Source organism: Paramisgurnus dabryanus, chromosome 10 (assembly GCF_030506205.2).
Source record: "Paramisgurnus dabryanus chromosome 10, PD_genome_1.1, whole genome shotgun sequence".
Lineage (NCBI taxonomy): Eukaryota > Metazoa > Chordata > Actinopteri > Cypriniformes > Cobitidae > Paramisgurnus > Paramisgurnus dabryanus.
The window spans coordinates 16,616,384-16,642,464 of NC_133346.1; the positions used below are offsets into that span (position 1 = coordinate 16,616,384).

The 26,081-nt window shown below is 37.0% G+C and overlaps 1 protein-coding gene and 1 pseudogene across 38 annotated transcripts in view; both read right to left on the reverse strand.

Moving 5' to 3' along the window:
* The window catches only part of LOC135779723 (protocadherin gamma-C5-like), a 188,719-nt gene that overhangs the window by 34,854 nt on the left and 127,784 nt on the right, over nucleotides 1-26,081 (reverse strand). For 2 of the 38 annotated variants that reach the window (XM_065290589.2, XM_065290565.2), the window contains exon 1: nucleotides 2,100-4,704. The exons of 30 other annotated variants lie outside the window; for them this stretch is intronic. In XM_065290589.2, the coding sequence (XP_065146661.1) occupies nucleotides 2,100-4,541 (2,442 nt within the window). In that variant the 5' untranslated portion in view covers nucleotides 4,542-4,704. Of the gene's footprint in view, nucleotides 1-2,099; nucleotides 4,705-5,374; nucleotides 7,941-11,980; nucleotides 14,767-15,755; nucleotides 18,323-26,081 lie in introns of those variants that run through there. 6 more of the 38 variants (XM_065290570.2, XM_065290593.2, XM_065290583.2 and 3 more) reach the window with 6 other exon arrangements.
* On the reverse strand, nucleotides 19,460-24,100 carry LOC135779437 (protocadherin gamma-A11 pseudogene; annotated as a pseudogene).

A 26,081-nucleotide genomic window follows, 5' to 3' on the forward strand; every position in this document is an offset into this window, starting at 1 on the left:
CTTGTAATAAAATAGTTCCCGATTTCACTGGATCGCCACCATCTAATGCGGTCAAGATAAGCTTGTACAGAGACTGTTTCTCTCTGTCAAGTGGTTTGTCAACTATCAATTCTGGTGCTTTTCTACCATCTTCAAGTGTTTTAACATTTAAACGAAACAATGCGTTATTACTCAAAGCATACGAACTCAGACTATTTCTACCGACATCTAAATCCTCTGCGCTTTCAAGTGGAAATCGTGCACCCACAGCTACTGATTCAGCTATTTTTAAAACGCTGTCTTTGGTGTGAAAATGTGGTGCATTGTCATTTATATCTTGTATTTCTATTTCAACGCGATGTAGCTGTAATGGATTTTCTATAACAATTTGTAATTGCATCAGACAACTGCCGCTTTGTCCACATAGCGCCTCTCTGTCTATTCTTCCATTGACTACCAGCTCACCACTTCTTGTGTCTACACTGAAATACTGTGTACTAGAATCCGAGGCAATCCGTAACTTACGATTTGCGATGTCTGAAATGTCAAGACCAATGTCCTTTGCGATGTTGCCAACAACAGAACCCTCCTTTAGTTCCTCTGGTATAGTGTAGCGAATCTGCCCATCAACGTTGTTCCACAATAGAAAGAAACAAAACAGCCAAATCGCTGCCCGTTTCCACACTCGGATGCGTCTCATTTCCACAATAATTTTAATCGTTCCATCAATAAATGCTTCGCTTAAATCCACAGATGAACGTAGTTTTTAATCTCATATTAAGGTAGTAAATCCAGTAGTATTTTGTGCGTTCGGTTGTGTGGTGATCAGCTGCATATCCGCGTGTGTATCCCTCTCTACAGCTCTAATCAGACGTTGTACCACTGCCCTAGCTGGGAGGGAGTAGATCCCTTTGTACATTCTCGAATCTCATTGGCGCTGAGCGCAGTGCCGCCTTATCCAATGTATGACAGAATCTCTCTTAAAGGCATACATACAACTGAAAAAGCAAATTGTGCTTTCACTATTCTGTAAACTGCCTACATAAATGTGTGAATATACTCATACAATTGCGTTGCATGGAACAAATAATTACGTTTTAGCCAGACGTCTTTAACAGGGTGATATATATGTGCGTTTATATTTACCTTTCATGAAATAAAAAAATATTAAAAGATGATATTTTCAAATTATTATTTTTTTAAACACCGAATGGTTGTAATTATCATTATAATAGGACAAATTGAACTAAATAATTATTTCTGCATTTAAAAACTTAAACCTTTGATAAAGTTTCAGTTAGGGTCTTGTCGCTGTCCACACCAGTGGTGCTGAACTTTTCTCAAACTGAACACGAGAACACACTGAAATTATTTTATTTTACTATTTCAATTAAATCATTACATAAATTTTTTTTTTAAAGTTACTTGCATAAGAATCCAAATAGAGATGTGTTTAAGTCTCTTGTATTTTATAACAGCCTGTAAAACCAACAAAATCCGGCAAAATCTTCTTTGTCAGTAGAAATAAAAATCCATATCAAATAAAACCAAAGGCTAACCCACTGAATACATAAACAGCAAACATATATAAATAGTTTCTATAGCTATTATTTCCAAAATCTTGGTATCGTTCACAAACCTTCTCTAATAAGATACGATGAATTGAAATATGTTGTAGTCATCAGAATAAATTATTAATATATAATAGCTTTGTGTGAAGATACATATTTGAAATTTTTTTTCTCTTTGCCAAGGTTACGGATGGAGTTAGGTGTGTAACATTTTGCATTTTATTTTCATAAAATGTATTGCATTTATAAGATGTTTATAAAAAGGTCCTTAATAAAATCAAACATTGCTGTTATAAATGCTCGATAATATTCGAGATCTTTGACTGAATTAAATTTGAATAGTGCATTGAAAAAAGACGCTATGTGGCGTTTCATATAATGCCCTATTCAGTTACTACATAATGCCCGCTGTCCAAGAGGGTGGTGCTGAAATCGACCAGCTGGTGTCGTTGTCTCCTTTTTTCCCAAACACACAAGCTTTTCAATGCGCTTATATGTCCATTCACAAAACCATAACAATTAAATTAATACAAAAAATCACGCGCTCACCTGTTGGCTCTCGAATGTCCATGTGCTGTCTGGCAACGAGGCATCCAGCACGTTTAGCGTGTCAGTAAAGTTTATAGTGCTGCTGGGTTTAACGAGGGTCAAGTCACTGAATTCTGACATTGGAGAGAGATATGAGCCGAAAGACTGACTCTGAGACATCATGTCTCCTCCCAGAACCTCCACATATTTAATGGGTCCGTCAGTGTTGAGCTGGATCTGAAGGTTTCTGTTGCTGTTTTTATATCCAGAATCTGCTGTACGGATACAGCAGCTCGAGCTGCCCCTATTGCCGCGTGCGCATTTAATCACCAAGATAGCAAACGTCATTAATACCATAAGAGACACCGCAGCCAAAGCTATTATTAAGTATAACGTGATTTTGCCATTCTTCTTATTGGGTTCTGTGCTTTTTTCGCGAAAGTCTTTCCTGATTTCAGGAAACGCGTCCTCTATTAGTATATCTACTGTGACTGTGGTTGACTGGATTGGCTCTCCATTATCTTTTATCTCTATTAACAGTCTTTGAGAGGAGTCATCCTGCTCTGAAACAGAGCGTTTAGTCCTCACCTCTCCTGTGTGTAAATTCACATTAAACAAAGAATGGTCCGTGGCCTCTGCGAGCCTGTAGAAAATCCAAGCGTTATGACCCGAGTCAGCGTCCACTGCTGTTACCTTAGTAACAAGATGTCCTGCTTTAGCAGAACGGGGCATCCTCTGATGTGAGACAGATCCCGTAACGGTAGAGGGGTAAATTACAGCTGGTGCATTATCGTTTTGGTCCAAAATAAACACACGGACAGTAGCGTTGCTGCTCAGAGGCGGAGAGCCATGGTCTTTGGCATGCACGACAATTTGAAGCACCTTTAATTTCTCGTAGTCAAAAGAGTGCATGGTAAATATACTACCATTTTCTGAATTTATGTATGCATAAGAAGAGACGGGTATATCTCGAACATGATTATCGAGAATTGAATAGACAATTTTGGCATTTTCACCAGTGTCTAGATCTGATGCAGTCACTGATGCTAAAATTGATCCTGGGGCGGTGTTTTCTTTTATATAAACGGTATACACGGGTTCAGAAAAAACAGGAGGATTATCATTGACATCCAGTATATTAACTGTAATGTGTTCCCTAGATACTAATGGAGGTGTTCCAGAGTCTGACGCTATAAGCTCAATATGATACCTAGGATATTTTTCTCGATCTAATTGTGCATCTGTTACTAGTGCATAATGGTAAGAAAATGTAGGCTTTAATTTAAAAGGGCTATCAGGCGATAGTGCAAGTGTTACGTTCCCGTTTAGCCCTGAATCCAAATCTTTCACATTTATTAATGCTACCATAGTACCAGCTGGCGCATCCTCTCGCACAGGACTAGGTGAGGAGGCGATCGTGATCTCAGGTGCATTATCATTTGTGTCTGTAACAGCCACCTGGATTCTACAATGCCCTTCCATAACCGGTGCTCCTTTATCTCTGGCGCGTACGTCAAATTTGTACGTGGTGCTAAATTCATAATCAAGACTATTTAATATAGTTAATTCGCCAGTATTTGAGTCAATGGCAAATAAATGTTTAATTGGTTCGGGTGTGAGAGATCCAAACGAATACTGAATTTCACCGTTTACGCCATCATCCAAGTCGATTGCTTTAACTATCTGAATTATGGTACCTGGAGCAGAGTTCTCTGTTACTTTAATTTCATATAAATCCTGTTCAAATGTAGGCGCATTATCATTCGCATCTAACAATCTAACAGTAACTTGTGTTGTACCAGACCTTGTTGGGTCACCTCCATCAATACCAGTCAAGATTAGATGGTGTATTGACTGTTTCTCTCTATCCACTGCTTTCTTTAAAACAATTTCGGGTACTTTCGTTCCGTCTTTGTCATTTTGAACATTTAAGACAAAGAATTCATTTTTATTTAAAGAGTAAGTGCGCAAAGAATTTGATCCAACATCTGGGTCTTGCGCAGGCTCTAAACGAAATTTCGCCCCGGTTAGCGTGGACTCTGACACATCGATTATATATGTATCTGAAAGGAAGCTTGGAGAGTTGTCGTTTATATCCTGAATGTCAACCTCTACACGGTAAAACTGTAGTGGATCTTCGATTATGACTTGTACTGGTAACAAACAGCTCGTGCTTTGTGCGCACAACGTTTCCCTATCTATAATTTCATTTACAAGTAGCTCACCATTCCGCAAATTAAGACTAAAATACTGCTTACCGGACTCGGATGCTATCCGGAATTTACGGTTAGATATTTCAGATACATCCAAACCGAGATCTTTAGCTACGTTTCCAACAATAGATCCTTCCTTTAGCTCCTCCGGTATTGTATAGCGAAGCTGCGCGTCTGTATTGCTCCACAGGACAGCGAAACATAGCAGCGCTGGCCAGAACAGAATTTTCCTTTGTATTTGCGTCCTCATTTCCAAGCACGATAAATTATTGTTGAACCCTGTATCCTTGCATACATCTTATGTGCGTAAGCGACGAGCAATTAGTTCAATATTTTAAAACGCATAGCGCAAAGTATATTTTGTGGCAGGCTTTCATACATTGTCTCTAGTCTCTAGTCTGCGCATTATGATTTTCAGCTTTACGTCTGGGGGAGGGAGTAGATCCCTTTGTACAGTTTTGCCCCTCTATTGGTGGAGTGCTGTCCAATCATGGCAACGAGTAGTCTTAAAGACACAGTGCAGATTCACACTTATACCCCAACAGAAAATATTCAGATTTATACACGTTTTCTTTTATTAAGGAACAATAACAACGGATATTTTACGCATGTAAAAACGTATGTATAGATATTAGGCCTATATAGTAAAATAAATTAAATGAAAAATAAATAAAAAACAGTTCCTCTGCTGGCATTGCATTTAAATCGTCAAACATGTTACAAATACACACGTACCACTGTAAAAAAAGGTAAATTTGACTTTATATCCAAAATGTTAATGCTATGTGTGCCACTCTGCGGTATTATTTTACATTCCTGTTTACACATACTCCCAACACATCTAATAATGTCCAAAAAAAAAAAAAAAGAAAAATTAAACAACTCATTTACAGCTGCAAAATGATTGTGTCTGAGAGATTGCAAAGCGCGCACACGAACACGCATAACCACCCACACAAAACTTATCTGTAGTAAACAATACTTAGAAATAAATCTAACCCATTTATTCGCGCCATAAAATGTGAGAATAAGATTCAAAATAACGCAGTTATCAATATACTAATTCAAAAATTATACGCTCACCTGTTGGCTCTCGAATATCCACGTACTGTCAGGAAATGAAGCATCAAGCACGTTTAGCGTGTCTGTAAAGTTTGTAGTGCTGCTGGGTTTAACGAGGGTAAGATCGCTGAATTCTGACATTGGAGAGAGATAGGAGCCAAATGACTGACTCTGAGACATCATGTCTCCTCCTAGAACCTCCACATACTTAATGGGCCCGTCAGTGTTGAGCTGGATCTGAAGGTTTCTGTTGGAGTTATTGTATCCGGAATTGGTTCGTCTCACGCAGCAACCCGAACTCATCACGCTGTTTTTAACGCATTTCAGAATCAACGTGAAAAATGACAATAGACATAAAATGGATACCGTTCCCAAAGAGATGATCAAATACAAAGTAACTTTGCCAGTTTTTTTACTGTCCTCTGTATTTTTCAAGTGGGTGTCTGAAACAGGCTCATGAAACCCGTCCTCTAGTAATATGTCCACAGTAACAGTGGTGGACTGGATTGGCTCTCCATTATCCTTTATCTCAATTACCAGTCTTTGAGAGGAGTCGTCCTGCTCTGAAACAGAGCGTTTAGTCCTCACCTCTCCAGTATGTAAATTTACATTAAACAAAGAAGCGTCCGTGGCGTCCGCGAGCCTGTAGAAAATCCAGGCGTTATGGCCCGAGTCAGCGTCCACTGCTGTTACCTTAGTAACAAGATGTCCTGTTTTGGCTGAACGCGGCATCCTTTGATGCGAGACAGACCCCGATACTGTAGAGGGGTAGATGACAGAGGGGGCATTGTCGTTCTGGTCCAGAATAAACACATGGACAGTAGCATTGGTACTTAAAGATGGAGTACCATGGTCTTTAGCCTGCACGTGGATCTGAAACACTTTGATTTTCTCAAAGTCAAACGACTGCATGCTAAATATACTACCGTTATCTGAATTTATGTAGATATAAGAGGAGACAGACACGTCTTGGATTTTAGAGTCCAAAATGGAGTAGGACATTTTGGCATTTTCGCCCAAGTCTGGGTCATGAGCGGACACTGAGCACAGTATTGTGTCATGTACGCTGTTTTCTTTAGTATAAACAGTATAAGACTTTTCCGAGAACACTGGTGGGTTGTCATTTACGTCTGAAATTCTGATTGTGACTACCTTCCTACTAGATAGTGGTGGCGAGCCGGCATCGACCGCGTTTAAAACGACTTCATACTCAGAATTTGACTCTCTGTCTAGAGGTCCATTTGTAACTAACGCGTAATGATTGGAAACCGTAGGGCTTAATCTAAACGGTGGTCCGGGCTTCAGACTAAGCTTTACTTTCCCATTTTCTCCAAAATCAGCATCTTTTGTACTAATCAATGAAACTACTGTACCATTAGACGCATTTTCTGGAACTGGACTTGACAGGGATGTAATTGTTATATCCGGTGCGTTGTCATTTACATCATTAACCTTTATTTTTACACTACAGTGGCCCTCCATTTGAGGATTACCTTTGTCCTTTGCAACTATATCAAATTTATGTAAGTTTGATTGTTCATGGTCCAGTTCTCCTTTCACTGTGATGGTGCCTGTTTGTTGGTTAATGCTGAACAATGTTGTATCGGAAGTTTGGTCTGCAAAGAAATACTCAACGTCTCCATTTAACCCATCATCTAAATCTATAGCCTTGACGCTTAAAATTTCTTTATGAATCGATTCGTTTTCATCGACAGAAATCTCATAAAATGGTTTTTCAAATTCAGGAGCATTGTCATTAACATCCAGAACAAAAACTGTAATTTCGCAAGTACCTGTGCGCACTGGATTTCCTCCGTCAGATGCCGTTAATATTAATTTATGAACTGGCTGCTTTTCTCGGTCAAGAGACTGCTTCAGTACTAGCTCGGGAATTTTTACTCCATCTTGAGTTTTTACATTTAAAATAAAATTATCATTATTGCTCAGACTGTATGATTTTAAAGAATTGGATTGTACGTCTGAGTCAATGGCGCTCTCTAGAAGAAATTTAGCTCCCGAATTCATATGTTCGGGAATATTCAGAATACGCTCACTAGATTTAAAATTAGGCGTGTTGTCGTTAATATCTTGTACTTCAATCTCAACTCTATGCATCTGCAGAGGATTTTCTAAAACAGCTTGAAGAGGCAAAACACACGGCACATTATATCCACATAAATCCTCTCTATCAATTCTCTCATTTACAATAAGAATCCCCCTTTCCACATCCACGACGAAATACTGCTTACCAGTCTCAGATGCTATTTGTAGTTTACGATCTATTATCTTAGATACATCCAAATTGAGGTCTTTAGCGATATTTCCTACCACAGATCCTTCGCGTAGCTCTTCTGGAATTGTGTATCGAATCTGCGCTTCTGTTGTACTCCAAAGAAGAATAAAGGCACAGCACCACCAAATTCTCCTCTTAAGAAATAAAGATTCCATAATCTCTTCATTCAAGCTCTTGACGTTTTATCCAAACTTTCAAAATATTTACAACGACATATTTTTAAGCAATATATCCATGACATTTCCATTTAGCGCGAGTGGTCCTTTTGTTAAAAAAAAAAGAGTAAATCACGCTTTCTCTATGCTCAGAGCTCAGAAGGAACAACTGTGGGGAGGGAGTGGATCTCTTTGTCCAAGTCTTATTCTCATTGGTCGACTGTGTCTCTCACTTTAACCAATCCAGCACTCTGAATATCTTAAAGGCACCATAAGAGAAATAGAAGGGAAAGGAAAGAGATTCAGAGGTCTAGTTATTAAATTAATAATTTAATAAAAGTATTAATAATATATAATAATAATAATAATAATAATAATAATAATTATTATTATTATTATTATTAATTTGTCGTAATTATTATTATCGTGCACTTGTTTTAATACTATAGAGAGATGTATTATTTTCATAAAGAATTGTTTTCTTTTTTTAAAATGTGCCGTCATGTGGCAACAAAGAGAAGCGCTGCACTACCTGCAGTGTTTGACAGTGTGTGTGTGGGGGATATAGCTGAAGTCTAAATTATCCTTTATTTTAATATCTGCATTAAATTAATTTTGAGGCGTTAATTATAAATCAAAGCGTTATTTTTTTATGACATTACAATGATTGTCGCAGGCTATTACTACATAAAACGTCTCTTTATCAATACAATACGGCATGATTCTTTGCAACAAAGGACCCAAACATGAGCAAGGGAGACGAGAGATTACAGACGAGCAGCTGCAGAGTGATCTGAGCATTTCAGCACCACGCGGGTGAACAGCGCCACACAGGCGGCCAGATTCAGCACCTACACTCGAGTGTTCTCTTATGAGAGAGAGACATGGACATTTACATGCTCTCAGTTCTTGCTACAGTGCAGGCAGATGTTTTTACCCTGTTGCTAAAGAAATCTTATGGTCAAATATATTGTATGTCTTATGAAATTAGTTTGAAGCAGATGCAAACACTGTGATTTTTTTATCCCACATTTCTCAAAATGTCCCGAACAAAAAGATGTGCACTTACCTTGAACTCTGCATTATAATTCTGATCATTTTTGACAGAAAGTTGCATATATCATTTGAAAAACAACTCCAATGCAGTCAAGAGATTTGTTAACACAATGATAACCCAATGATAACATGGTCAGTTAGAGTTATGTTTAAGAAGCTTATAATGTTGATTTAGGTTTCTTGGTAAATTACTGTAAACCAACTTAAGGTTAAAACAGCAATAGTTAATGAACTAATGTTGAACACAGGATCTTCAGTTTCTGTTTCAACAAAGACCTGCTTTCTTTTAACAATTTGTTTTTCTTTTGGACTGCCAGTTTGTAATGGACCTTGTATAATCTTAATATTGTTTTAAGTCTCTTTAACAACAAATAAGGTACAGCATGGGCTTCTGGTCACAAAGTATGATGACAATAAATATCTACCCATTCTCATGACGTACATTTCATTTAGTAAAAGTATATGTATCAAAATAATTTGTGTAAAATGTTAAAATTAAAGTAGTTTGTTTTGATTTAAAAACACTTAAAAGTAAAAGGCCCCCATCATTATATGATAAAAACATTTATATGTAACACATGGACAGTAGCATGGATTACTAATGTAATGTGCTAATTTAAAGAGGTCAACACTTGCCTCTGCAGGTGCATTGTTTTAATTATTGACCAAATAAACAATTTAATGAATCACATTTATTGAATACATAAACTAATAATGAAAATAATTTGCTCTTACCTTGTTAGCAGAAAACAGAGGTAGGATGTGCATGCAAAAGAGAAGAAAAAAACTATAGTTAGTATTCTGATTAAATTAATGTATTCACCTGAAACATATGAATGTATTGTTTCATTCAGAAACACCTAACAGTGTTTTAAGAAACACATAGTAGTGTTTTAATGATATCATATAGTATGATGCAATAAAACTTTTGAGATCTGGAAGTGTTTTTCTTTCTTTTATAACTTCTGCATTTGAAGGAGTATATATATTTGTGAATATGTAATCATAAAACCACAATCAATTATTTTACCAGTGGTAATTTTGCAAAATGAACTACTTAAAAAAACAAAAAACTGATATTTCATGCTCGCCTACTGAGCGCCAGAGGGAGCATGGGAGAAGCAGTAAGATGTAAAAGCACATTTACTGAATCCTTGACTCTCCTCAGCATAAAAAGAGCAAGCCCACCATGCCCCTCTAACAAGAAAATGGAATCGTCTGTGACTCTGCCTGTTGTCATGGAAACACACATTGTCAAGGGATCAGTGTGAATGTGTTACATGAGAAAGAAAGTATCGACATGCATATATGTAGGTGGTGTAGGCTGTTCAAGCTCTCCAAGCAAAGTGATGAATACAGACAAATACTAATTTCTCTTTTAAACATGTACAAACATTTAGGTATGTTCCAAATATATAACATTTGCAAATATGTGCTAAGAAAAACAGGATCAAAATGAAAGAGATTTAAAATAAAGCAATAACAAGCTTCATGCAGCCTATTAATGTTTGTGTGCAATCCCTGGTTTGTTTGCAGAAACATAGGCAGATTTGAGAAGGCAAATACAGGACAAAGAATCTCACTGCAGAGAGAGAAAGCCCCTCCTTCCTCCCCCTGCAAGAGTGTCAACACCAGCAGCTCAGAGCTGCAACATCATCCTGTGATTTAACCATCCAAATGTTGTTGTAGGCCATTTGCAACTATCACTAAGTAGTAAAACAATTTCATCATGACTAAAAATATGTAATTTTGCATTTGACACAGTCTTTATTGGAGCACTAAGCTACTGATACAATTATTTTGAACCCTAAATAATAATTTTACCAAAAACAAACAATGAAAACATATAAAAGTAATGCTGTAAAGAACAACGATGGATCTTTCACACTCGCTCTACACGTTTCCTAAAATAGATGACATATTATGAGCAGGATTAGTGAGAGAGGATTAGTGTTTTGAACGTGACACAGATTTGGTACTGAATTATGCTTCAGATATCTGCAGAGATGCCACTCCTAGACTCTTATCCTGTATTCACAGTTAGATGTACAATACAATACACATTATGCTTATGTCCTCTTTCTTTATCTGCCTGATGATTTCGATATAATATATGCATTTTTACAGTAATTTTATACAATGGGTAAATAAATTAAGGCAGCTATAGACTAATGCAGGGGTTTTACTAGTTTATTTGTCAAGTATAGACACTGCAACTGTGGTGTGGTGACTGTAAGAGTCTTTATACTAACATCTTAATGGACAAGAGCTCACTGTGATGAGTTTCCAAATGGGACATGAAGACAGAGAGACTGCTTTGACAGTGTGAAAGAAGCCAAACAGTAAAACTCTGTATTGAATAAGTACTATATATTGCTAAAGCTTAATAAGAGATTGACACCGGTTTTATGTTTTAAATGAGGATGATTTTTATCATTTGTTTTTTGTGTAACCTATTATTTTAAAATACAGAAAGTGGTCTCGTGGTGTGGGGCATTTAAGCTGGACTATAGGATTTGGTAAAATTACTAAATGATGCATGCAAAACTAAAAAGAATTTGATCTATCAGTCAAATTCCTTCTAGAAAACATTTGACAGTCAAAGACTGCTACACTGCGAACACATAAATTTCCACTAGCCAATCTCTGAGCCATGACTTAATATGAACCTGTGCAAGATCATTTGTACAAGAAAAAGTACCAGGAAAAGCTTTATTAATATTGTGGAGCATTTGAGCTTTCTCTCCGTCTCTGTAGGGGTAACATGAACTAACACTAACATCTGTAAGGGACTAAAGTTTTCCTTCCTGTTTTAAGATGTGTATTAATTAAGTTATTAAATAAACAAGGAAGTATATCAATACAGATTTGCAAAAAATTTTTGTCATTACAACCTATTGTAGCATTCCTTGGTACTAAATTGATACTAAAATACTAAATTCTTAATTGATTCTAACAGTTAAGAGTAAAGAAGGTTTGATATTTCCTGATAATACACTAAAACAGAAGTTGAAGCATGTTATGTGCATAAGACACATAAAACAATACAAAATATACAAAGGAAAAAATAAATGTAGATTTTAGCAAACTCTTCTACGACAAGCTAGTTAAAGTCAATCTCACCTCTAAAATCATGTCACCAATCTTCTGTTCATTCTGTTCTCTCTGTACTGTTCCCATATGACTCTGGCTCACGAGTGTGTTCTGCCTGTAGGGCCTGACAAACTTCACATCACTCATCCTTGAGTCAGTGGTCCCACACATTTCATAATTATAAACATGCTGTAATGTGCCGTCCGCATAAACTGGTGGGTAATATGGAATTACAGGTAGATTTGCTCCAGATTTATAAAATAACTTATTTTGCCTCCATCTGTAGATTTTCACGGAAATTATTGCAATAATTGAGACTATAAATAGCAGTGAAACTACTGCCAGTGCCAAAATTAAATAAAAAGTCAGATCATTGTTGTATTCCTTTTCATGAGTAAAGTCTGTGAATTCTGAGAGCACTTCAGGAAAATTATCAGCAACTGCCACATTAATGGAGACCACAGCTGAGCGTGATGGCTGTCCGTTATCTTCAACAACAACAGTGAGTTTTTGTTTCACAGCATCTTTATCAGTCACCTGTCGCACAGTTCTTATTTCTCCATTCTGTAAACCCACTTCAAACAGCGCTCTGTCTGTAGCTTTCTGTAGTTTATATGAGAGCCAAGCATTCTGACCAGAGTCCACATCAACAGCCACCACTTTAGTGACGAGATAACCAACATCTGCAGAACGAGGCACAATCTCAGCCACCACAGAACCACCAGTTTGTACAGGATACAGAACCTGAGGAGCGTTGTCATTTTGATCTTGAATAAAGATGTTAAGAGTCACATTGTTGGATAAAGGCGGCGAGCCTCCATCTTGAGCTTTAACTTGCATTTTGAATGATTTCAGTTGTTCATAATCGAAAGATTTTACTGCATAGATCACACCACTCTCTGAATTTATGGAAATGTAAGATGACAGAGGTGATCCATTTAAATCTCCATCAATAAGGAAATAAGAAATCTTAGCATTTTGCCCCCAGTCCATGTCCTCTGCTTTCACATACAGAATAGTTGTAGATGGTGGGTTATTTTCAGCTATAAAAGCATTATATGATTCCTGCTCAAACTGAGGTGCGTGATCATTCATATCAGATATCTTCAGTCTCAAAATCTCTTTACTTGACAGAGCTGGGTTACCTCCATCAACAGCGGTTATAGTGATATTATACTCTGCTGTCTGTTCCCTGTCTAATTCTGAATCTGTCACCAGGTTGTAATAATTAGTCAACGAGGATACAATTTTAAATGGAGAGTTCAGATCAATAGAGCAAGAAATCTTACTGTTTTCACCTGAGTCTAGATCTTGAACATTTAACATTGCTATAATAGTGCCAAGTGTTGCATCTTCAGATACAGAACTGGAGAAAGACATTATTGTAATTTTTGGTATGTTATCGTTTACATCAATGACATCAATAATTATGTCGCTCAAGTCAGTCAAATCTCCGTGATCTTTAGCTTTGACTTTGATTTTGAACTGTTTGTGTTTTTCATAATCTATGTCACCTATAACTTTAACCTCACCAGAATCCGCGTCAATGGAGAACAAAGCTTTAACCGCAGAGGTCGCGTGCTCAAAATAATACTGTACACAATCATTTGACTCGTCAGCATCTGTCGCACTTACTGTTGTAACGACTGTACCTTTAGCAGCATTTTCAATTACTGATGCTTTATATGACGATTTGCTAAACACAGGCGCATTGTCATTGCCATCAAGAACAACAATATTTATCTGCACAGTCGCAGATCTTTGTGGTTTTCCACCATCGAAAGCCGTCAGTATTAAATTATGATGTTTTTCTTTTTCTCTGTCTAATGGAGAATGAAGAATCATCTCGACGTTTTTGCTACCATCTTCAGCATTCTGCACATTTAGTTTAAAATGATCCGTGGGATGAAGAGTATATTTATGTAGTGTATTCACTCCCACGTCTGCATCTATTGCGCTCTCTAATGGAAAGCGCGCACCCAGTAACGCTAATTCATTAATTTCTTGATCTAGTTTAGATCTCGGAAATACGGGGCTGTTATCATTGATGTCTTGTATGTCAACTGTAACACGATAAAGCTCCATCGGATTCTCCAAAATAACATCAAAACTGACACTACACGCGGATATCTCTCCACATAATGCCTCTCTGTCTATTTTATTCGTAATAACCAGATGTCCTTTCTCTTTGTCCAGTCCAATGTACTCACTGCTGTCCGGGGTAAACACACGCGCTCTTCCTGAAATCAGTCTTTTCAGTTCAAGTCCAAGGTCCGAGGCGATATTTCCAACAATTGAGCCCACTGCCATTTCCTCGGGTATAGAATAACGAATCTGTCCAGTCACTTTAGTCGCAAATAAAGAAAGCGCGCACGTCGTGTAGAATAGCCAACCATGCACCCAGCCTTTTCTTCCCGACTCCATTTTTGCACATAAAAGATTGAGCAGAGGCAATAAAAACAAAATATATGATGAATTATATAGAATATTTTAGTCAAACTGTTTCATCCGGGTTTAATGAATCTGGAGGCGAAGCTGAAAAGCGATGTGTTGGTCTGTAATGTAGCATCCAGTGTCGCCGTTGATAATGTATGAATAATGCTACGGGTTTTGTTAAAGGGATGGATAACAACGCCACCATAAGGATACAAAGGTTGAATAGCGGCACTTAGAGTCGAAATATAGCAGTGCAGAATTATCACTTATTTTAAAAAAATTATAAAAGATTTAAAAAAGCTAAACATTGTATGTAGCGTGCAAACCTCAGCATAAGCATGGGTGATATGAATAAAAAAAATGACAAAAATGTTGTGTATGATTATTATACTACAGTAGGCTACACAAGCATAACAAAGTGTAATATATGTATATTGTAATTGTTCATATCAGGTATTTTTGCTAGTGCTCTGACCTAACCCTGTTTATACACAAACACTTACTTCTTCTGAGTCACATGCATACTGTACATACTTTGCAGAATGTGCAAAATGTTAATTTTTTAAAACAATTATTAATTATAAAAGTAAAAAAAAAAAAAAGTTTTACTTTGAACAAGATATTTCACATAACTGATGTTTATATATTGTCTGCAACCCAAAATAACAGAATGTGATTTTACGCAGATAATCATAAACCATTTTTATATTTTGTGATAGTTGTTCATGAGTGCTTTGTTTGTCTTGAGCCATTAAACAGCTCACTGTTCATCAGACAAATGTGTCAGGTCCTGCACTTCAGCATATCCAAGCCATTTACAACAGTATGATGTTAAAATGTATTGTTTCATACTGAGACAATCTGAGGAATTCGTACACAGCAAACATTTATGCTCAAGAAGGCATTACAATTTAAGACCAAACTGTATTTAAAACTCTGAGCTGGATGTTCTGTGTCAATTGTTATAATTTTGTTTTAAGATCTTTGTTATAAATGTAGCAAGCCCTATAAGCAACAGAGTATATAGGCTATAAATGTTTTTCAGAAGACAGAATAACAACAATTTACCCATGTCATACTCTTTAAAAGTTTACAAACACTTGGCTCCTAATGTATCGTGTTGCCTTTTTGAGCATCAGTGGGTGTATGCACCATTTTCGTTTTAACATTTAATGAAACAGTTTAGTTAATTGTTGCATGTGAAAGAAACTAACTACTTTTACTTATAAGGGCCTGAACTAATCTGGTTTTGTCACTGAGCAACACCAAAGAGCACACATCTCTAACCGCCTTTCCTTAATAATGTTCAGAAAAAAATCCAGATGAGATGTTTTCGAATTATCAAAACAGAGTCATTTTAAGATCTCACCTCTGAATTAATGTCATCATTCTCTTGTATCTTCTGTTCTCTCTGTACTGTCCCCATATGACTCTGGCTCACGAGTGTGTTCTGACTGTAGGGCCTGACAAACTTTACGTCACTCATCCTTGAGTCAGTGGTCCCGCACATTTCATAATTATACACATGCTGTAATGTGCCGTCTGCATAAACTGGTGGGTAATATGGAATTACAGGTAGATTTGCTCCAGATTTATAAAATAACTTATTTTGCCTCCATCTGTAGATTTTCACAGAAATGATTGCAATAATTGAGACTATAAAGAGCAGTGAAACTACTGCAAGAGCCAAAATTAAATAAAAAGTCAGATCATTGTTGTATTCCTTTTCATGAGTAAAGTCTGTGAATTCTGAGAGCACTTCAGGAAAATTATCAGCAACTGCCACATTAATGGTGACCACAGCTGAGCGTGAGGGCTGTCCGTTATCTTCAACAACAACAGTGAGTTTTTGTTTCACAGCATCTTTATCAGTCACCTGTCGCACAGTTCTTATTTCTCCATTCTGTAAACCCACTTCAAACAGCGCTCTGTCTGTAGCTTTCTGTAGTTTATATGAGAGCCAGGCATTCTGTCCAGAGTCCACATCAACAGCCACCACTTTAGTGACGAGATAACCAACATCTGCAGAACGAGGCACAATCTCAGCCACCACAGAACCACCAGTTTGTACAGGATAAAGAATCTGAGGAGCGTTGTCATTCTGATCTTGAATGAAGATGTTAAGAGTCACATTGTTGGATAAAGGCGGTGAGCCTCCATCTTGAGCTTTAACTTGCATTTTGAATGATTTCAGTTGTTCATAATCAAAGGATTTTACTGCATAGATCACACCACTCTCTGAATTTATGGAAATGTAAGATGACAGAGGTGATCCATTTAAATCTCCATCAATAAGAAAAAAAGAAATCTTGGCATTTTGCCCCCAGTCCATGTCCTCTGCTTTCACAGACATAATAGTTGTAGATGGTGGGTTATTTTCAGCTATAAAAGCATTATATGATTCCTGCTCAAACTGAGGTGCGTGATCATTCACATCAGATATCTTCAGTCTCAAAATCTCTTTACTTGACAGAGCTGGGTTACCCCCATCAACAGCAGTTATAGTGATATTATACTCTGCTGTCTGTTCCCTGTCTAATTCTGAATCTGTCACCAGGTTGTAATAATTAGTCAACGAGGATACAATTTTAAATGGAGAATTCAGATCAATAGAGCAAGAAATCTTACTGTTGTCACCAGAGTCTAGATCTTGAACATTTAACATTGTTATAACAGTGCCAGGTGCTGCATCTTCAGATACAAAACTGGAGAAAGACATTATTGTAATTTTTGGTATGTTGTCGTTTACATCTATGACATCAATAATTATGTCGCTCAAGTCAGTCAAATCTCCGTGATCTTTAGCTTTGACTTTGATTTTGAACTGCTTGTGTTTTTCATAATCTATGTCACCTATAACTTTAACCTCACCAGAATCCGCATCAATGGAGAACAAAGCTTTAACTGCAGAGGTCGCGTGCTCAAAATAATACTGTACATCATCACTTGACTCGTCAGCATCTGTCGCACTTACTGTTGTAACGACTGTACCTTTAGCAGCATTTTCAATTACTGATGCTTTATAAGACGATTTGCTAAACACAGGCGCATTGTCATTGCCATCAAGAACAACAATATTTATCTGCACAGTCGCAGATCTTTGTGGTTTTCCACCATCGAAAGCCGTCAGTATTAAATTATGATGTTTTTCTTTTTCTCTGTCTAATGGAGAATGAAGAATCATCTCGACGTTTTTGCTACCATCTTCAGCATTCTGCACATTTAGTTTAAAATGATCGGTGGGATGAAGAGTATATTTCTGTAGTGTATTCACTCCCACGTCTAAATCTATGGCGCTCTCCAATGGTAAGCGCGCACCCGAAACCGCTAATTCATTAATTTCTTGATCTAATTTAGAATTCGGAAATACGGGGCTGTTATCATTGATGTCTTGTATGTCTACTGTAACGCGATAAAGCTCCATCGGATTATCCAAAATAACATCAAAACTGACACTACAGGCGGATATCTCTCCACATAATTCCTCTCTGTCTATTTTATTCTTAATAACCAGATGTCCGTTCTCTTTGTCCAATCCAATGTACTCACTGCTCTCCCTGGTAAACACACGCGCTTTGCCTGAAATCAGTCTTTTCGTTTCAAGTCCAAGGTCCGAGGCAATATTTCCAACAATCGAGCCCACTGCCATTTCCTCGGGTATAGAATACCGAATCTGTCCAGTCACTTCAGCTGCAAATAAAGAAAGCGCGCATACTGTGTAGAATAGCCAACAATACACCCAGCCTTTTCTTCCGGACTCCATTTTTATCCCACAGAGATTGAGCAGAGGCATTACAACAAAATTAATGATAGATTATAGATTTTTTTAAATAAATTTAAATAAAAATGCCTCTTCCGGGTGTGGACTGGAGACGAAGATAGAACGCGATTTGTCTGTCTGTTATGTAGCATCCAGTGTTCCCGTTGATGATTGTCTGAATTATGCTACTGCTACGGGTTTTGTTAAAAGGGATGGATAACAACGACACTATAAGGATACAAGGTTGAACAGCGGCACTTAGAGTCAAAATAGAGCAGTGCAGAATAATAACTTTTTTGAATCATATTATGAAAGATTTTAATACGCAAAACCTCAGCATTAGCAAGAGTGATATGAATAAAAAAGTCACAAAAATGTTTGGATGATTATTATACTGCATAGGACAAACGTAACCAAGAGTAATTACTCGGTAAATATTCAGTAAAATGTCACTGTATATTTTGTTAGTGCTCTGACCTAAACCCACCCTGTTTTACACCTGATACTCCAACAGCCCATGTACTATACCTTAGCAGGTTGCTTAAGGCGTAATGCGCATGTACGACATTACAAGGTGCTGTCCATGGTAGCGGTGGTGCTGAATTGGTTGATACCGATCACTCATCAATCTTCACTCTGCAGCGGCTACTTCACGGCGCTATGTGAGATAGCAATTTTCTTTATAAAAGCAGCAGTTCAGAAATAGTTAACATTGCATTAACAGGACTTTAGTTTGCTATTTGGATTATTTTTACAAAATCGTATATTTAGTTAAAATAATCTAAATTGCAAAGTAAATCCATCCCTGGATATTTTATCATGCCCATAACATAAAACGTATCATGCCTCAAATCGCTCCACGCCACATGCACGCAATATTCCTTCACTTGGTTTGGAAGGGGGCATTTATATTATCATAATACATTTGCCATAGTGTCTTTCAGGGGCGTCACTATAGAGCCCTTTAACTGGGGCACTTGCCCTCGTGTAAATCTGCTCTAATCCAAGTCCGCGCGCGTCTGTGAATTTCCTTTCTGCAGCCGCGCACAAAAGTCCAGGTGACGCCACGCGATTGAGTTAGCTTATGAAAACATGACAAATCGAAAGTACATTTCTAATTACTAATTATTAAAATCATAATTATTAATAATCATAATTTTATTTTGACTCGATCACCATGTCTCCTGTAGATGGACATCAAACGTGTATTGTGCAAAGCAGGGAAAGGGAAGCAGAAAGGAGAGATGAGTTTGAGGGAGGTAAGACAAACTACATCATCACCCAGTTAGGTCTCAAACTTTAGAGGAAAAATCTCAGGAAAACCTTTGTCTGCGTTGTTGCTGAGAAAATCAACACATGCATGTGTTATTCTGTTCTGTTTTTTTCAGAAATGAAATTAATATTTAGTTATGACACTATGCATTTTTGGCAGTAACTATGGCTGAGATTATTTTAGCAGTCAAAAATGACTGGTTTCTTGTAATATTGTTATAGTAAAAATATTCTTGTAAAAAAAAGACGTTATTAATCATTTTTATCATTTAATGAAACATTTAACTGTTCAAGAAAATATTTTCTCTACTGTTATTATTTTCATATTGTATGCTATTTATGCCTTCAAAAATGTAAGTAATGTTCATGTTAAGTATGATGAAGATATTCCTTAAATATTTTTAAATACAATGTTTATCTTTCCCTGTATTTTTTGTATTGTAGGAATCGTAGTTTAAGCAAAGGCAATTTGTATAGAACTTTTGCACAGGCAGCAGGCTTTCAAGAAAAAATCAGAAAAATGGGGGGCATGTTCCCCAGTAGAGCTTTGTGTGTAGCAGTGCCCCTGGTGATTGCATTACTCCACAACCAGGGTGGAGTGCCCCGCAGCTGCATGGGCCATGTCACATTATTTGTTTAAAAATCACTTATTCTGTTATTGGATGACCTACTCAATAAAAGCACAAAACGTGAAACATATTCAAAAGCTACTATATGGCAGTAAAATTAAAAGAGTATACCAACTTCTCCAGCCACAACTACACCACTGGTACCCAAGAAACGTAAGATTTAACGGATGAAATGCAAATACAGTTACTGGATCTGTGGACAGTGTTGTCTTTGATTTAGCACAACGCTGTATTTTACAACATCAGTATTACATTTGTGTATACTGAAATGTAAACAATTGTTTTGCACAGTGGTGGCAGCGAAGTGAACTGTCAACAGTTACTGTATAAGGTAGCTATAGCTAAGAATGGTCCAGACCAACCTTACAAATATATGACTTACAGAAGGTACACACTGAAAAAAAATAATACGCTGGATTTAATAAAAAATATAGTGCATCATTTTTGCATCCATTTTTTAAAGTAAGTTCCATATGGAATTTTAAGCAACTTATGCAATTACTTCAAATTTCAAGTAAAACTAACTTAAAAAAGTGGATGCAAAAATGATGCACTATATTTTTACGTAATCCAGCATATTATTTTTATAGTCTACTTAAACGTTTCGGGAAACACATAATAAATGATAAGGTACAGCTTATAGGTATAACTTGAGAACAACGTAGCATTAAAGTTTCAGGAAATGCAGCCCTTAACAACATATTTCACCTAACTGATGTCTACATATCAGACACCCACAATAACAGAATTTACTAATTATCCAAATGCTTGATTTTAATACTGTGCAATGTTATGCAGACGATAATCAACTGTTTTAATATTTTGTGATAGTTGTTAGTAAGTGCCTTGTTTGTCTTGAGCCGTTAAACTGCCTATTGTTCATCAGACAAATGCATTAGGTCCTGCACTTCTGCATACCCGAGCCATTTCCGACAGTGTGATGTTGAGATACATCATTTTACAGTGAGGACATCTGATGGGCCCATACACAACTATTACGAAAGATGCACATACTCGCATGCCTTAAGAATGCATTATTAAGTGTATAAAGTGTAATTTAAACTTGTGAACAGGATGCTTTGTGTCAGTTGTTATTAATATGCTTTAACATATTGTTTATAAATTTAGCAATGCCGTAAGATATCTACATGCTTCCCAGAAGATAAAATAATAATTTACACCTGTCTCCTAATGTATTGTGTTGCCATTTTGAGCATCAGTAAGTGTTGGCACCATTTTCAAATTCTACAAAATAGTTTCTTTGACCTGTAATAACTCAGCTAACTACTTTTTACTATTTGTACAATACATGATGTGTCTGGTTTTGTCAGTGAGTTACACCCCAGAGCACACTCACTCAACAGCCCTTTCTTAAAAATGCTCAGAAAAAGAAAACAAAAAGCCTAATGACTCTTTTCGAATAATCAAAGAAGGGTCAATTAAACGTCTCACCTCTGAATTAATGTCATCATTCTCTTGTATCTTCTGTTCTCTCTGTACTGTCCCCATATGACTTCGGCTCACAAGTGTGTTCTGACTGTAGGGCCTGACAAACTTTACGTCACTCATCCTTGAGTCAGTGGTGCCGCACATTTCATAATTATATACATGCTGTAATGTGCCGTCTGCATAAACTGGTGGGTAATATGGAATTACAGGTAGATTTGCTCCAGATTTATAAAATAACTTATTTTGCCTCCATCTGTAGATTTTCACTGAAATGATTGCAATAATTGAGACTATAAAGAGCAGTGAAACTACTGCAAGTGCCAAAATTAAATAAAAAGTCAGATCGCTGTTGTATTCCTTTTCATGAGTAAAGTCTGTGAATTCTGAGAGCACTTCAGGAAAATTATCAGCAACTGCCACATTAATGGAGACCACAGCTGAGCGTGAGGGCTGTCCGTTATCTTCAACAACAACAGTGAGTTTTTGTTTCACAGCATCTTTATCAGTCACCTGTCGCACAGTTCTTATTTCTCCATTCTGTAAACCCACTTCAAACAGCGCTCTGTCTGTAGCTTTCTGTAGTTTATATGAGAGCCAGGCATTCTGTCCAGAGTCCACATCAACAGCCACCACTTTAGTGACGAGATAACCAACATCTGCAGAACGAGGCACAATCTCAGCCACCACAGAACCACCAGTTTGTACAGGATACAGAACCTGAGGAGCGTTGTCATTCTGATCTTGAATGAAGATGTTAAGAGTCATATTGTTGGATAAAGGCGGTGAGCCTCCATCTTGAGCTTTAACTTGCATTTTGAATGATTTCAGTTGTTCATAATCAAAGGATTTTACTGCATAGATCACACCACTCTCTGAATTTATGGAAATATAAGAGGACAGTGGTGATCCATTTAAATCTCCATCAATAAGAAAATAAGAAATCTTGGCATTTTGCCCCCAGTCCATGTCCTCTGCTTTCACAGACAGAATAGTTGTAGATGGTGGGTTATTTTCAGCTATAAAAGAATTATATGATTCGTGCTCAAACTGAGGTGCGTGATCATTCACATCAGATATCTTCAGTCTCAAAATCTCTTTACTTGACAGAGCTGGGTTACCCCCATCAACAGCAGTTATAGTGATATTATACTCTGCTGTCTGTTCCCTGTCTAATTCTGAATCTGTCACCAGGTTGAAGTAATTAGTCAGTGAGGATACGATTTTAAATGGAGAGTTCACATCAATAGAGCAAGAAATCTTACTGTTGTCACCTGAGTCTAGATCTTGAACATTTAACATTGCTATAACAGTGCCAGGGGCTGCATCTTCTGATGCAGAACTGGAGAAAGACATTATTGTAATTTTTGGTGCGTTATCATTGACATCAATTACGTCAATAATTATCTCACTCGAGTCTGTCAAATCTCCTTGATCTTTAGCTTTGACGTTGACTGTGAACTGTTTGTGTTTTTCATAATCTATGTCACCTATAACTTTAACCTCACCAGAATCCGCATCAATGGAGAACAAAGCTGTAACTGCAGAGGTCGCGTGCTCAAAATAATACTGTACACCATCACTTGACTCGTCAGCATCTGTCGCACTTACTGTTGTAACGACTGTACCTTTAGCTGCACTTTCAAAAACTGATGTTTTGTAAGACGACCGGGAAAACACAGGCGCATTGTCATTTACATCAAGAACAACAATATTTATCTGCACAGTCGCAGACCTTTGTGGTTTTCCACCATCGAAAGCCGTCAGGATTAAATTATGATGTTTTTCCTTTTCTCTGTCTAATGGAGAATGAAGAATCATTTCGACGTGTTTGCTACCACCAGCACTATTTTGAACATTTAGTTTAAAATGATCGGTGGGATGAAGAGTATATTTCTGTAGTGTATTCACTCCCACGTCTGGATCCTTTGCGCTCTCAAACAGAAAGCGCGCACCCGGTACAGCTAATTCGCTGATTTTCTTTTCAATCTTAGATTTTGGAAATACGGGGCTGTTATCATTGATATCTTGTATGTCTACTGTAACGCGATAAAGCTCCATCGGGTTATCCAAAATAACATCAAAACTGACACTACAGGCGGATATCTCTCCACATAATTCCTCTCTATCTATTTTATTCTTAATAACCAGATGTCCGTTCTCTTTGTCCAGTCCAATGTACTCACTGCTCTCCCCGGTAAACACACGCGCTTTGCCTGAAATCAGTCTTTTCGTTTCAAGTCCAAGGTCCGAGGCGATATTTCCAAAGATCGAGCCCACTGCCATTTCCTCGGGTATTGAATAACGAATCTGTCCAGTCACTTCATCCACAAATAAAGAAACGCGCATACTGTGTAGAATAGCCAACAATACACCCAGCCTTTTCCTCTCGGCTCCATTTTTAACCCACAGAGATTGAGCAGAGACATTAAAACTAAAACAAAATAATGCTGGATTATATATAATTTTTAAATAAAAATGCCTCTTCCTGATTTTAAAATGTGGAGACGAAGGTAGAAAGCGATTTTTCGGTCCGTTTTGTACCATCAAGTGTTGCCGTTGATGATGTCTGAATTGTGCTACTGCTTCGGGTTTTGTTAAAGGGATGCATAACAACGACACTATAAAGATACAAAGGTTGAACAGCGGCACTTAGAGTCGAAATATAGCAGTGCATATTTCTCTCTAATTTTAAAAAACATTATGAAAGATTGAAAGATTTTAATACGCAAAACATCCCATGCAGCGTCCAAACCTCAGCATTAGCATGGATGATATGTATAAAAAGTCACAAAAAATGTCTGGATGATTTTTATAGTGTATACATAAACCTTATCCAGTGTAATGTATGTACATGGTAATTATTCAGTATGAAAATGCCACTGTATTTTTATTAGTGCTCTGACCTAACCCACCATGTGACACTTCAACAGCCCATGAACTACTTAGCATGTTGCTTAAGGCGTATTGCGTATGTACGACTTTGCCAGGTGCTGTCCATGGTAGCGGTGGTGCTGAATTGGTTGATACCGATCGCTCATCAATTCTCTATCTATGCAGCGGCTACTTCACGGCGTTATGTGAGATAGCGGTGTTCTTTATAAAAAAGCACTTCAGAAATAGTTAACATTGCATTAGTTTGCAATTTGGATTATTTTTACAAGATCCTATATTTTGTAAAAATAATCTAAATTGCAAAGTAAATCCATCCCTGAATATTTTATCATGCCCATGACATAAAACGTATCATGCCTCAAATCGCTCCACGCCACCTGCACGCAATATGCCTTCACTTAGTTTTGAAAGGGGGATTTATATTATCATAATACATTTGCCATAGTGTCTTTCAGGGGCGTCACTATAGACCCCTTAAACTGGGGCACTTTCCCTCGTATAAATCTGCTCTAATCCAAGTCCGCGCGCGTTTGTGCGTTTCCTTTCTGCAGCCGCGCACAAAAGTCCAGGTGACGCCACGCGATTGAGTTACATAATTAAAACATGACAAAACTAAAGTAAATTTCTAATTACTAATTATTAATAAAATAATTATTTATAATCATAATTTTATTTTGACTCGGTCACCATGTCTCCTGTAGATTGACATCAAACGTGTATTGTGCAAAGCAGGGAAAGGGAAGCAGAAAGGAGATATGAGTTTGATGGAGGTAAAACAAACTACATCCTCACCAAGTCAGGTCTTAAAAATTAGAGGAAAAATCTCAGGAAAACCTCTGTCAAGACTATAGAATTGCGTTGTTGCAGAGAAAATCAACACATATGTGTTATACTGTTCTGTATTTTTAGATATGAAATTAATATTTAGTTATGACACTATACAATTTTGGCAGTAACTATGACTGAGATTATTTTAGCAGTAGTCAAAAAATGACTGGTTCCTTGTAATATTGTTATTGTAAAAATATTCTTGTAAAAATGAATAATATTGTCTTTTTTTCATCATTGTATGAAAAATGCAAGTGTTCAAGAAAATATTTTCTTGACTGTCATTATATTCCACATTGTATGCTATTTATGCGTCCAAAAATGTAAGTAATGTTCATGTAAAGTATGATGAAGATATTCCTTAAATATTTTTAAATACAATGTTTATCTTTCCCTGTACTTAGGTTAAGCAAAGGAAATTTGTATAGAAGTGTTGCACAGGCAGCAGGCTTTCAGGAAAAAATCTGAAAAAATTGGGGGCATGTTCCCCAGTAGAGCTTTGTGTGTAGCAGCTTATTAGTGTTATTGCATTTACTCCACAACCAGGGTGGAGTGCCCAGCAGCCGCATGGCCAGCATCACATTATTTTTGTAAAAATCACTAATTATGTTATTGGTTGACCTACTCAATAAAATCACAACACATGAATCAGGTACAGCTTATAGGAATAACTTGAGAACAATGTAGCATTAGGAAAAGTTACAGGAAATGCAGCCCTGAACAAAATATATCACCTAACTGATGTCTACATATCCAAAGCCCACAATAACAGAATTTACCAATTATACAAAAGCTTGATTTTAAAACTGTGCAATGTTATGCGGACAATAATCAACTTTTTTATATTTTGTGACAGTTGTTAGTA